Source organism: Brienomyrus brachyistius, chromosome 3 (assembly GCF_023856365.1).
Source record: "Brienomyrus brachyistius isolate T26 chromosome 3, BBRACH_0.4, whole genome shotgun sequence".
NCBI classification, from domain to species: domain Eukaryota; kingdom Metazoa; phylum Chordata; class Actinopteri; order Osteoglossiformes; family Mormyridae; genus Brienomyrus; species Brienomyrus brachyistius.
The window spans coordinates 6854475-6869418 of record NC_064535.1 but is presented as its reverse complement, the minus strand read 5'-3'; the positions used below and the strand labels follow the sequence as shown (position 1 = coordinate 6869418).

General features: G+C 42.9%; 1 protein-coding gene across 1 annotated transcript in view; it reads right to left on the bottom strand.

Moving 5' to 3' along the window:
• Positions 1 to 328: 328 nt before the first annotated feature.
• macrod2 (mono-ADP ribosylhydrolase 2) overlaps positions 329 to 14944 on the bottom strand; it is a 430585-nt gene continuing 415969 nt past the window's right edge. The window contains exons 16-20 of the mRNA XM_049008306.1: positions 14753 to 14866; positions 11549 to 11596; positions 4420 to 4491; positions 2243 to 2314; positions 329 to 1665 (exon numbers count right to left, since the gene is read on the bottom strand). Coding sequence (XP_048864263.1) covers positions 1658 to 1665; positions 2243 to 2314; positions 4420 to 4491; positions 11549 to 11596; positions 14753 to 14866 — 314 coding nt within the window. The 3' untranslated portion in view covers positions 329 to 1657. The remainder of the gene's footprint in view (positions 1666 to 2242; positions 2315 to 4419; positions 4492 to 11548; positions 11597 to 14752; positions 14867 to 14944) is intronic.

Genomic DNA, 14944 nt, shown 5'->3' with positions numbered 1-14944 from the left:
TTCTGCATGTATGTTATTTATAAGACCATTACCCAAGGCGTCGTACTTCAACTCTCTCTCTGTACCTCGTGATTTTTTTTCCAGTGTCGACAATGTTGCAAACTATGGAGTTGTGTTTCCATCATGCAGTAATGGATGGAGAACAAAGAGTTTGAGCACCGGTACAGAAATGGTGCAGGTTTTTTCAGGGTTTTAACGGCCACAGTGTGCTTTTGTTGAAATGAGTCACATATGTAAAACACACAAGCTGAAAGCAGAGAAATGGACTCCGCATACATTAGAGGATCCCTGTTTTTTTTTCCATAATGAAAATCGTGCAGAATAGATGTTATTCAGGCATTGATTAAACGTTTATTTTTTTTTTGTCATTGTTTAGCAAAGCAAACATCAAAGTATGAAGGCATTTCATTGAGTAAAATATGACATGGCACAGATGAAAGGAACTAATTGATTTCTGTTGGAAAAAAAAATACTTAGGGGGAAAAAAAAACTTCCCATTTTGTTCCATATAAATTAGAAAGGAAAAGAAACACAGGCATCAGCCACCACATTATGTACTAACAAATACAACTTGTATGCAGAACAATGCACCACTAAATATTTGCATTTACACCTTCACTTTTCCTGTATGGTCATGTGTTGATGTGAAATAAGGCAGATCCTTTAAACGCTAAGAGAGAAAGTCAGAGGACAAAGTGTGTTATGTTTTGGAAGTTTAAAGCAAAGCTACCATGCACAGAAAATTGCCAAATTTCTCCTCACACAGATAGGCAACTAAACTCAATCGTCTTTTCAAATTAATGAACTCTTTCTTTTAATAAGCCCCACTGAACACACCGCAGGTATGTGGATCAAAACTAATTGATGTGGTTAAGGGAGATGATGGTGAATTTCGATGCTTTTGCCATTTGGTCGCTGGCTATTCAAATGCGTTCTCAAGACTTATGAAAAATGCTGAAGCCGCAAAGCGCTGGATTTGTAGCAGTGTCGATGCATCAAAAGGTTATTAGTGACTTATCTTCCTGGGCTTCTGTGACTTGCTCAGTCTCAAATACAAAATGCAGGATTAACCTACAGAATAACCACATTTCTGGCGCCTTTAGAAAACAAAAGTGCACTGCCCTGTAGTGTCTGAATTGCTGGGGTGGGGGGTGTCTTATGTAGCAGGTTTTCCAAAAAACTTGATCGTAAAGGAAACTGGAATGAGGATGGTTGGTGAGTTTCAGCTATTGGACATTGCAGACCAAAGGACCATTAATGGTAGACCTCTGTTACCAGCTCCCAGATGGGTAGGTACGCTTTGCCCCTAGGACGCCCCATCACAGATCAGGCCGGTTACCTACCAGCTATCACTGCCAATTCACACACTCTTCACCTTGAGAAATCTTTTGATATGTTTTCCCCATTTCATTTTTGAATATATTTTATAATTTGCTTTTTAATATATATATATAGTTTTTTTATACATTTCTATATATTTCATATATAGTTCTATGAAAGAAAGCGATTAGTAAAAAAATCAAAAGCGTAAAAGTTAATGAACTTTGTTCTACTCTTCCTAGAACATCTAGTTCTCCCAGTGGACAATGTCAGTGTGATGGTGCCTTTGCACAGTCTTGCTGTCTTCCCATGATGAGGCTGATTGTCTCTTCACTCCTCATGGGTCTGGGGGGGATAAAGAAGACAAAATGCTTTGACCGTGGAAGGAGCATCAGAAGTGCAAGTGACTCCCCTATACAATTTAATTCTTTCTATTTCTTCTGCAGTGGATGGAAGAGGAGCCTGATTGGTTTTGTGTGGGCATGGGAGGGATTTGATAATCCCGTGTTTCAGTCATTCATTCATGTATGCTTCTGAATGTTGTAATGCATTATTACTGTGCCACCAAAAGCGCAGTCTGATGCACTGGAAACTGCAGGCAAGGCCAGCGTGCCATGTTTCCATGTACCGGCTTGCAGGGTTTACAAAACACCATTGGAGATTTATATCACGGCTTAATGTCAAACGCTGGTCCCAGCACGCTATGGCTAGATGTATAAGGAGTATGTTTGACAGTCCAGAGAGACACCCGGGGTTTAAAGTGCACGAGTAGCCTTGACGAGATCCCCAGTGCCTGCCTTAGAGCAAGTAAACACGAACCCACAACTATCACCAGACAAATTTTAATTCAACAGCCACCAGAAAAGGCTGCACAGCAGACCAACAGGGCTGTGTGTATTTGTGCTTTCCTGTGCTCTCTCACCTTTGGACTGATTTCTGTCAGGCTGCATTACTTCAGATTCCTCACCCTGAGTACTCAGTTCAGCTGGAGGACCTGAGAATGGAGAAAAGGGCCACAAAAGTCTAAGGACTGCAGTGTCAGTGTCTGTCTGGCACTCTGCCAGGTAATGGACTTCATTTGGTCTCTGTGCCCTGAGGTATCACGAGAGCTTTAAGAGTGTGTTATGCAATACACATTTCTTTATATTTTATAACTTGGTTATTGACATACAGTATTGTGCAGAAGTCTTAGGCAGTCAGAAAACAGTAAATGATATTAATGTTGGTGTAAAACTATGATATTTGTCAAAGTATGCCAGCCATTTCAAAACCATCCGGTACACCCATGTTATTTTGAATAGACCAGAACAACATCTCATTGACTTCTTAATTGATTAAACTAATTTAATTAAGTGATCTGGTTGTGAAATGTAACACATCCATAGAATGTCTGAGATGCCCCTGAGGAGAGGTTTGGAAACCAAAGCGATGTTCATCTAGCCATCCAAGATATCAGTACCTTTTTGGAGAATATTACATGTGTTAATTTGCATGTGTTCTAATGATAAATTGTGTTCTTTGTTCTGAGCAAAAGTGCACTTACTACCCAGAAAATAGCTTTTAACTTTCCTTTTGGCTGCACAAGACTTTTGCACAGCACTGTATTTTGTTTAATATAAATAGACACTTCATGATGCAGTTGGTACAGTAGGTGGAGGGGGAGGGGGGCATGTACCACCCTACAAAAGCCAGGCCAGCAGGGAGAACGGGGTCTGGGGTAAAGGGGGCAACGTCAAATCATTATCTGACATACTGCATATGTATAGATAAAGCAACTCGGAAAACGGACTTCAAAGGTTTCACGTGGAAGACTTAGGTGGGGCCCTGCGTTCATCTTGTAAAAATATGTAAAGTTGTTTAAGAGAACGGGTAAGGTTTCTGCAGAGAAAGTACCCAGGCGGTGCTACATGTGCTACTCTCCGTTTGTAGCTTGCATGACGTTACTCATAGCACAGGGGACACTGGTTATTACATGACCGTACATAGTAGTTTCTGCAGACACACAGTGGAAGTAGCAGCTTAGCTGCACAGACTAGTCATAGTGCATGAGTCTAACAAGGAGACTGTATGACTGAGGCTTCAGCCATTCTGCTACCTCCTGTCTCCTGCCCCACACAGGAACCTCTGCTGACAGCACAATCCCTGCTCTTAGTGCAGTGAGCGCTTAATCCATCACACAGGGCCTTGGAGTTACTGTTCTGTCAGAGAACATGCCCGTCTTGACTGTCCACCATGGCGACCCATCCATGGGAAATACAGGGCTGTGAGGGTGTATCGTGCAGCTCCAGCTACCCCTGTGCCTCTTCCCTGCCCGAAAATCTGGCCTTTTGTCCACATGTTTCACCTGTCATCTGAAGCCCTGGTCATTGATGTGCACGCGTGATATATTGATATATCGGCCAGCCCTAGCCAACCAATGCACTTGCTGTAGTGCTCTTGCCACTGCTTGGATGTGTCATTCATTTACGCCACAACCCCCATTCACATGGGCCCCACCTGTTGCTTAACTTCCTTGGCCTTGATAAGCAAGAAATCAGAAAACAACTCATTCTTGTATCTCCAAGCACCTGCTGTATATCCCAGTTGCCACTGGCCCACCTGCATACAAACCCAATTACGTGTCTTCTCTCCTGTTTTCCTCCAGCCAACTCATTATTTAACTCCTCCAGGCCAGCTCAACCCTACCAGTCCACATAACATGAGCAGCCAGGATGCACAGATCCCCCACCTGCACCACCTGGGCATGTGTGTTGTTCCTTCCAGCCATGCCTTCACCTAGCGTACTGATGTAATACCAAGGCTTCCAACACCAGCACTTTTTGGTAATGCACCAGCATCTAAAGTAAAGACTTAAATCATCCATCCATCATCTAGCTGCTTATCCTGGTCAGGAGCCCATCCCAGGCTTCCGAAATCTTATTTTTCCTTTACTTTTAGATAATGACAAGTTGGTCAGTCGATCGATAAAAAATAAATGGTGTGAAAACAAACCTAAATTAGAATCTTTTGAATTAAGCATCCTGTACATTCACCTTCGGTGGTTAATAGATGTCTAACAGCCAGCCACATATTTAGAATAGAGCCGCATTGTCTCCTCACCTTTAAAAGCACTGGTGTCTTCACCCTGAGCAGCTGGTTGACCATGGTGGGTCTCCCCCTCGTCCACTGGAGCTGCAACATGTCACAAATCGTCAATCTTAGCTTCCTCGCTGATGTAGGGTCTTTACTGATTGTGGATTAGGCTTCCCCTCTGCTGCGATACAGACCCCTGCGGCCCATCACCCAGAGGCACTACTCCGTAATTTTACAGGACTCGAAAGTGAGGGAGCCTTAGAGGCTGTCAGTGCTGAAAACCTAAAAAACAAACTTTTACTTCTCATTTTTCCAGTTCTGAAATGCATTAAAAGCAGCCTGCAAGGTGTATTTGCCAGATAAAATGATCAGTCCAGTTTTCTGCATGAGCATGTCAGCATTACATTTTTCATTTAGATTTGCTTGACATGTATTCTCATGGTAATATGACATCGATAAGAGGCACTGTATTTCCAACCTTACATATGGTGACACGGCTCTTTCGAAGTATATCTAAACAAATTTTAAGTTACCCCAGCAACAGTACACCTCCTGGCATCTGAAACAATAACCCTTGGATAACAATTAATTAAAACCCCTCATTATGCCGCCACGGCTCCAGCCGTAATGTCTTGGCCATATGGTGTTTGGACCATATGGTCAGGGCATTGAAAACTTCCTCAATGCCAGCAGCACAGTCTGGAAACGCCGCACTAACTCCAGTCAGTAAACTGAGACGACCAGAAACTAATGATGAAATTCCCACCACTTGTTGCTAGATATTCAGTTCCTGTCTGAAGAACTGAAGCGAATACAAGGAGGAAAAAAAAATCACACATCCGTCCGAGGTCGTCTTCAGTCTGCGACGTTACTCTGCATTGCTCAGTTTTATAAGCATCATTCTCATGCTCACATCTCTTATTCGTGTTCTTCAGCAGCCTGAAGCAAACTCACTGATAAAGAATACCTTTCTAGGCTTGCTGGTCTTAAACATTAAACACAAATACAGCTTTTAAAAATTATTCTGATTAAGGTAGGAAAAATAATGCAAAATAAAATTCCCAGTTCTGAAAAGGTCTTTACATTCTACATTATTACTATGCAAAAACATGGAAATTTGGCATCGTTTGGACTTAATATGGAAATGCGCTTTATTAATCTCACATTAATTTTCAGATCTGAAACTTCCTGCCAAAAATGACCCTGTAATTATTTTTCTAATATGTGTTTTGCTTTTACCCTTCATTTGCAAGTTAATTTCTCCTCTTTGACTGATATCATTTCCTACATTTAAATGACGTTTTTGTCCTCATTGCTGAGAGAGGACTTCACTAAAAACTGAACCCTAAGTGGCTTCCTGCTGGACAGTTACCCTTTCAAACAGCGGCATCTCCGTCATCAGAGATTGCACTCAGTCCCGCTGACATTCGAGAAACGGGCAAAAGTAATGCGCTTTCCTGGTATAAACAAATAATACTGGAATTGTGACAATTGTGAAACAAGTTTGGCTAATGACAATGCTGGAGAGGGAGGGCGTCTCCCAGTGGACAGGAGGTGAAGTCAACCAGCTGTGACGACTCCTGATTATGGCCCAAGAAACCCCATTATCTCCGCTTGATATTGCAACAGTGAGGAAATGGAACCAGCCATGTTAAAATTCTAAAAGTTATTGTCCATCACAACCCTTCCTGCCCCCCCCCCCCCCCCTTTGGAAGATAGTTTTTTTACCTTGTTAATTTTGGCAAAGTGAGGCCTCAGCCAGCCACATAAACAAGGCAGGGAATTTGGAGGTTTTTTTAAAGAATGATACTTGGGCTCTGAACCTTGTTTACTGGCTTGGGGGCAGCAGCACCTGAATATTTGTACGTGATGTTTAATAGGAATGTCAGACAGCAGGAAGCAATACTATAGTTTTACAGTAAAGGAAAGTCTTCAGCACTCTCCAGAAAGCTTTCTAATTGGGGAGTTATAGTAGGACCCCAGCCCTGTTTGTTTCTACACTGCTATTCTAATACCAGCACCACAAAGCTACTAAAAAATGAGGTGGATTGGCACTGCCCTGTTCTTTATGTCGCCGCACACTCTGCCAGTAGACTGGCTGGGATGACAGGATATGAAATTTAGGTTGGGAAGGAAGGCCGTGCAAACGGTTAGAAGCCGAAAGCCGGACCGAACCTCACGGACACGCAACTGGAGGCCGGCAGCCTGGCTGGAGATCCAGCCCGCGGAGGTGAGCAGTGTTACTCCTCAGTCGCAAGCAACGGCCTACGTGATGTTTCTCAAACTCTGCTTCTGGCAGTCAGTAACGCATAACAGTCCTACATTAGCAGGTCTGAAAGGAAAACACCAAGTCTTCAACGTGAACGTGCTGCAGATGGCAGCGTGTTCAGGGCACAGTGATTACTGGTGTTCCCCCTTTGCTTTATGGGGTACTGGGATACATGTGTTACCTGTGCGCATGGTTCCCTGGCTAAAAGTGGCTCTGATATGTGACGGAATGACGGGTTACCGCAAGCCTCCCCAGCCCTCCCCAGTCCCACCCCTAGCCCCCTGCAGCAATCTCATCCTGGATCACGCTGAAGTTTTATAATGGCCTCGCAGCATGGGCATCATTCTCTAGTCATTTCAACCTTGCACTGAGTGATAGCGAAAACCTGGGAAGCCGGCTCCTATCTCAGGCATGCCAGCAGGGAAGTACAGCCAGCACAAGGTGTGTTTATATTCAGACAGGCAGAAAATTAGACACCCCCACCGCCCCGACCCTCCTCACACATGCCAGGAGATACTTATGTACATTTACTAGACAACAAAAAACGCATTAGAGATGCATAATACTGGACAGAAGCTTCAGCTGCCTAACAATGGTAGGAAGAAGAGGGGAATGGGAATCGGAGGGGAAGATGCCTGCGTACGGAGAACACTGTGAGAGTCCGCTACCAGCAGGGATTGGCTTGCACTACTGAGCTGGTTAAGTGTGAGATTTGTTAAATTATTTCTAGAACATTACATTTTATATTTGTACTCTATTTGAAGTCTACATTATTTATCACTTCTTACCATGGAGCTTTTACAGTTTTACAATGTTGTACCACAACTTTCCCACACAGTTTTCATACACGTGTTTTGCTTGTGTTACCCCAAGAAAGCAGACTCACCACGCATTAGTGCCACAGGCAGCAGGACAAGCTGGTCATATGGAGCGTAGCGTGTCACAGTCCACACAGACTTCCCCACCTGTCTACACTCCCTCAAACAAAAGGTTTTTGCCTGTTTTCTGCAGTGGATGGCTGCCCTTTTACAAACCTCTCTAGTAGAAGGATGTATCAACCACAGAAAGCTCATTTTGGATTCCCATTTTTCTGTAATCTGCAATAATAGCAAATATACTGTCAGCGAATATGATGATGATTATGGTTTGAGGGAAGTATCTTTCCACAAAGAAGAAAAGAAAATTCATATGAATGAGAAAGACTCTGATGACTGCTGATTGACACTGTCTATCTACAGTAATCGGATTTAGATTGGTTCACGTGTGTGTTGTAGGCAATCTAACTTAGCAAGTGCACAGTCAATTTCAGAGATGAATATTAAAGCCACAGCTGGTTGCAAATCAATGGAACAGAGACGGACCCTTCATGAAGCCTTGTGATTCATTTGTACATATTTATTTCATCAGTAATGCCCTGGATAGTGTTACTGAATTATTCCTATAACCATTAAAGACATTCTTTTCGGATATGGATTACTTTACTTTCCAGTTTCTTCTATTTTACTTGCTCGCTTTAGCATTGTGTTTACGATAATGAATATGGGGTTAAATGGCTGCCAGGTAAGAAGACTGGCATTTAAAGCCTTCATTGTCACATGTCTTCAGTCTCACACCCTCATTAGAAAAGTCCCTACTGAGATGAAGACTGTTATCCTGCTATTGTCTGTCTGCTCAGTGCCAATTTTTCATTTTACATTGCAGTCCGTGATAAAGCGCTACAAATATTCTGTGGCATCTTAATAGAAATGTAACACCGGCGTACCCCTTGCAGGCTTGAAGAAGGGTAAGGGGCAGGAAGGTTAAGAAAGGCAACTGGCACGTGGCAGGACGTATCGATTTGATACGATAGCATATTATCACATCAGCATAAAAGCATAACTCAACACTGACTCTGCACATAGAAACCTGTTATTCCAGAGGCGGATAGCTTACACATTAGCCTGACACGGCAGTGCATATTTCAAGCATGGCAAGTCTCAAAACAAGAGGTATGGGAACTGTGAAGAGATACAGCCGGGTGGAATCCATCTCATTACCATTATGCCTCATTTAGGAACTCTGTGCTGCCCCTACACTGACTACTCCCTACTGCCCGATGACATGATGCAATATTAATTACCCACATGGCAGTTCCCCAACATAAAATTTTTTCCTTCATGTTATGTAACCAAAACACCTGATACTTGAAATAAATAGATTTGAAATAAAATATAAATTATGCTGTTAAAATACCATTAGCTAATTTGACTAACTGCACACACTATTACTTTGCCAAACGGATGACAGAATCGTTTGGCCCATAAAAACACAGCAACAGCTGTGCTACAGTTCAGCTGACAGCCGGAACCTGTCTCTGGAACCCTTTAAAAATGTGACCCAGTTTACTCTCCCCTCAGTTTCAAAATGACCAATGCATTTCCTCCTTACTTTTTAAAGTGTAAATAAACTAAATTCACTCACACTTCTGACAGAGACTCATCCCACCTAGTGCCAGCGTCACAGACACTGTTGTTAGAGACCCCACCTTGGTTTGGCATCACATTTCCAAAATGCAGGTGCATATGGAGGGAAGCGGAGGACTTTTCCATAACCTCTAACTGTCTGTACCCAGTCATCAACCTAACAGGTGCGAGGGATCAGTAGTTTTCTATTAGCGCTCAGAATTCCTGTTGGCTGACTGCAAACAGTCCCTGGCTGTCACTTTCAGTTACGAAAGACATCAGCTTTGAGAGCTGTCTGTCTGCTCCACAGAAACACGTTTTTAAAATTGTTTCTTTTAAAACCTGGACAATAGAAGAGCCCTCCCTTTTCATGTGAAAATGGGACGGGACTGGGCCTGACCGAAAAGACTAATGACGTGTTAAATTTGGAAAGCAAACCATTTTCATATGTAAATGCTCCGAAGTGTGTAGCTCTGGAGAGCAACAAGCTGCCTTAGTGGGTCTCAGTGCAAAACACTCGACTGTGAATGGAGTTTTTACTGCAGTGAGATAATGTGGTGTCTTGTGACCTAAACCAATTAAAACATACCGAACTGTGACCTCTTCAGCATAAAGGAGTGCCGGTTTGGGTCCACCCCAACCAGTGCCAACATGCACTTGAAATGAAAGGCAGAAGTTCTCATAAATATTCTGCCTTTGGAAGATGGAGGGGGGGTCCTAGAGGCAAAGTGGTATTGTACCCCCCCATTGATTTGCCTAACCTTACAAGCCCCGCTTTACGAATCGTACATTGAAATGGCTCAGGCTTCTGTAGTGATCCCCAGCCTTGTCTGAATGGGTTTGAGGTAATTAAACGGGGGGTGGGAGATATGCTTGATGCGATGGGAAAAACAGGGTCTCTTTGAAGGAGTGAAAAGAGAAACTCAAACCATCTGGTAATGGTGGGCTTAGTAAAGGCACAATGAGGCAGACAGGCTTTGGTGGGAGTGGGGGGAGCCAGACAAAGGTACAGAATGCATTTAATTGGGTGGTCAAAGAGAGCCATCCACATGTGGAGGGCAGAGCAGGAAAGTCGCCCCCCACTGCCAAACAGCTGCACCTGAATAGCAGATTGTGACCCATTCGCAAAACGGCCTCTGAAAGTGTTTTCATTTCAGCGCATACAACTCTAGCCAGACACTTCCCTGAACACCTGGTTTTCATCTCGCCGACTATTCACACCCGGTTTTACATGCCTTGCCTTTTGTTGTGAACTTTGCTTAAAACTTGATTTATGCTAAAGCCACAGAGACCTCTCACCTATGATGTGATGTTCTTGACGTGTTAAACAGGAACCTGTTAAAACCGTATGGAACCTCCTTGCTTAAAAAAGGCAGAACTATTAAAATTCACTAACGAATTCTCAATTAAGGTTGGTCTTGAAAATGTTACAAGCCTTGAGGAGGAAAAAAAAAATCACAAAATCCATAAAATTTCCTTAAAGAGGAGATCTGGCAGACCTGCTCTCAGGCCTCAGTGTCACATATGAAGAGCCTGGGTTTGCTTTAAAAAACCCAGAAGACAACTACCCACATAGGAGATTGTACAGATGAAAGGTCGCAAAGACCCAGGCTGATCAACTAAATAATAGTAAATAACTCAGAAAGGAGACACCAGCTAACTTGACCTAAATACTTTCAGAACCCACTAGTCAGTGGAAACCCAGTCTCTTCCCTTCACCTCCTGAAATACTCTGCAGAATTCTCAGCTTCTCTTGCAAGAAAAATCATCTAATAATTTACAGTACATTTTGGCTAACGTATGCATCACATCTGCAGTGCTGCTTAGTCCTGGGTTACAGCCAGCATGCAGGTGACAGTATCAGTAAACAACACCCACCATCTGAGGAAAAAATGGGAACACGATCTGGGAAAACTAGGACAGGCGACTTGATTATACTTCTAAAACAAGACGTCACATTGTCGGGTGGCAATTACCATATCAGCCCTTCATATAACCCCGCGCTCTGTGCTGTAAATGTGAAATGGTACTGTACAGTATGTGTTTTGTCCTATTAATACAAAGTGAACTATTTTAGTGTTCTGTTTCTATAACAACACTTGTAGGTGATGCTTGCTTGCAATGGGAAGAACTGAATTCAGCGGATAAGCTAAGATCCAAGCTAACTGGTTAATGCAGGCTAACCCTGGCCAGTTAAACCAAGCCATTCCATGCTACCTTACTGCAATACCTTTAATAAAAAGCACGGTATCAGTGGTGGCGGTGGTGATAAAACAAGGTTATACAAACTTTCTTTCACATACCTTTAACCGTAGTAGTACTTTATCTTTAATTAATGACTTTTTGAATTAATTAATTTCAAATCAGCATGATAGTACTGATGCTGACTAATTTATTTCTGCCCCTGGTAAAATGAGAGGACTGGAGTTTTTGATTAGGTACTTACTGTCACTGTCGCTGACAGGCTTCTGGGAGTCACCACTGCTATCTCCTTCTGCAGTAAGGTAGGGGACAAAATGTTGCATTTTATATTATAAACATGTAAGCATATGTAGCCACCGTCACCCATTCTCATTGGATGGGCTGGAGCTACAATGCATAATGAAGATGAGCACATTCTTGGCTGAACTCCTTGGCAGGTCTGTCCTATGCCAAATAACTGGTGAGAAGCACTTCAGTAAACTGAACCAAAAGAGCATGTCTTTCTGCCTTCCCCATGGAAGAACAACCCTTTAAGACAAAGAGCCCCCCTCTACAATGAAAGTGTGCCCTGTCACTGCCAACTAGTCACCTGTTATCTTCTGTTATGCTGCCATCTTGAAGCCATCACACAATGTAAAAGGAGCAAAAGGCACAAAGATGCTGATCAAAAGAGAACCTTCAAAGGCATGTTGAAAGTATCCCTTCCGGCTTGCTGCAGGCCCATCCACAAAATTTCCCTTTGATGCCAGAAAATGCCGGGCAAAGCATGACCCAATAACAGAAAGCAAGCCTTTTGGTTCCTGCGGTGATGTAGAACTCAGCCGCTGTCCAGGTGCTGTCCAGTTTTTGACCCCCTGACTGACTATACGGTATGATTATGAAATATTCAGTTTTCATCCAGGTAAAAGCCACTTACTACACACACGTCAAAGACCCAGAACCACAAGTGTGTTTATGGTCGTGTGAATCCAACCTACTGATAGTCACACACAGTTTACTTCTACTGGGACCTAAAACAGAATAAAAACAGCTCAATGCATCTTCAACTGGGCACAAAGTGCATCGACGACTGGCAGATGCGCCAAACCCAGGGCAACTGGTTAATTGTGTTCAGGCGGCACTAAACCACAAGCCATTTCTGCAGAGCTCTAAGAAATTACCTTCACGTGAGAGGTGCCCCATTGTGCACAACAGACATGCTGGAAGTAGCACAAAATAGTCAATTAGAGAACTCCAGCAGCCCCATGTCAGTCGCAGGGAGTGGGCAGTCTCTGCCTAATGGGGTGGGGTGGCATCAACACAAATGACAAATGCGAGGATGGGGCTTGAGATGAGAGAGACCAGAACTTTCCTACGATTAATTTATTCCTTCGACTTCCAACACTTCTATCCAGCTACTGACCCCAATTTAAAAGGCAGTGCTGGAGAGAAGCTGTCACAGCCATTGTTGGGTCCTGTAAGCTGATAATGTAGCAAACAAAGGAGGAGTGCATCAGTTTTGCAATTCTGACTATAGTTGACATACAGACCCACCCCCGTGAGCTCAATACAGACAAGTAAGCAAGTAAATAAATAAACAGTGAAATGAAATGAAAACAAGGTGTCGACAAGGGTCCTGTGACCTCCCCCCCCCCCCCCCCCCCACAGGCCAGATCACCTCAAACTGCCTATTTTGTTTTTTTTCCCTCTCCTCTAACAAATAATATTACAACGAAATGGCTTTGGTTGAGTAGCCTTACGTATTATAACGCCTATAGAAATGACTGTTCTCAGGCATAGCCATTTATGGAATTAATTTTAAAGTGAAGTCAAATTTGCAATGCACTCCAAGCAGAACTTCACAGCACAAAAGCCATGATTAATGATGAAAGTAAATTCCCAAACGTGGTATGCCAGTCTCATTCATTTAGCAAGATTTGTCATAAATCCAAGTTTTGCTACGCTAATCCGTTGCAGTATCAACAACCTTCAAAGGAGCAGCAGGACTTTATGGAAGTTGCTCCCTGAGGGGGAACATGTTACATATAGAAACTCGGTGTTACAATCTCCTTGGCTAACTATGGGATGCAGTGGCCTCTTTCAAAGACAAATGGAATTCTACTAACCAACTGTGTGACAGGTTAACACAGTTACTATTTGTTCTTCTGCTTGTGATGTATAAATAAAACACACCCAGAAACTCCGACTGAGCAAAGACTGAGAGATGAAAGCACAGAATACAAAGGACACCATATTGTACGTCTATTACTGTCTCCCTTTGTGAATGACTAAAGATCTGATCACATGCTGTTCTCAGTGCACTCTTGCCTTCGGCCCTTCTCCACAGACCTAGGATGTTGGACTGCAGGCTGACAGGCAGAAACCCTTTCCTAATTCTTTAAATATACATTGTTCAGTAAATTAGTGATGAATTTTAGATATGCAATATTTCATATTTCATAGTCATGGTTAAACATGTATGTACTACAATGCAGATAAAGGCATTTCTATTTCTGCTTTGCTATCTTCAACAAATATGGAATATTGCAGTTACTGCTCCAAGGAACCTTATAAACGGTTTATAGTTTCACAGAGTAATTGCATTATATGGAACTGCACTGTTTGGCCTTTGTTCCGATGGAATAATAGTGCATTGTAATGTCATATTTTGGCTCATATTCAAATCAATTATTTAACATACCAAGACATCAACAGTTGCGAAATACTTTTAGATTATTCACTAAATGCAAGGATAATGTTTATTAAAGTAATGTTTCACATGAAGCGGATTTCTCAATCATGTTCTGGACTTCATATCTGAGAAATGAAGAAGCCAGTCTTCATTAATTCAGTTTGTGGCTTTTCTTTTACCTGCAGAGGAAATTCAATATCGATTTCATGCAAGAAGAATTCTCACAGAATGAAGGGGAAAAACAATTTCCATTTGCAAACCTGGATTTATTTATGTGTTGCTTAAGGCGAGACTACGCTGTAATTTATTAAGGCCTCACAAGGATATTGACCTGATTGGTGAAAAGTGTCAGGTCCACGTCAATAAAATAAAGGTCACGGTGCGGTCCTGACAGAGACACGGAGCAGCGGAACACCTTTCCGGAAGGGGGGGGTGTGTTTAATGGCTTGTTAATGGAAACCGAGCACAAGCGTGTCCATGAACACTAATGCGTCATCAGCAGCAGCTCTATTTCTGTTAATTCATTCATTTTTATATCCAACGACTCTTAGGGCGGCAGCATCAAGTAAGAACGCTAATGACACGCTAACCTGCATAATTAGGGCAGGGTTCAATGCTGCCTCCTACTGGTGGGTGTTTCTGCGCTATAACATGCGTTGTTGGGAGAAGTGTCTGTAGATGTGCATGTGGCCAGGGATCCTCCCATCTTTGTGTGTGTGTGTGTGTGTTTATCAAAGACCCTCCAGGCCCTAGCAGAATGACCTGTATCCCTCATACCTGTGTCTGTGTCCAGGCACCTCGCCACCTGCTCTGCGGCCGTTTCGGCTGATGGGCATTTAGACCCATCTGCGTCTGGGCTGCTTTGGCTCTCTGTTGTCATGCCGGCTTGGACTAAAAGCACAGATAAATAAATTATGATTTAAATAAATAAACAGGCACGTATCAATAGACCATTTAATGTAACAAACC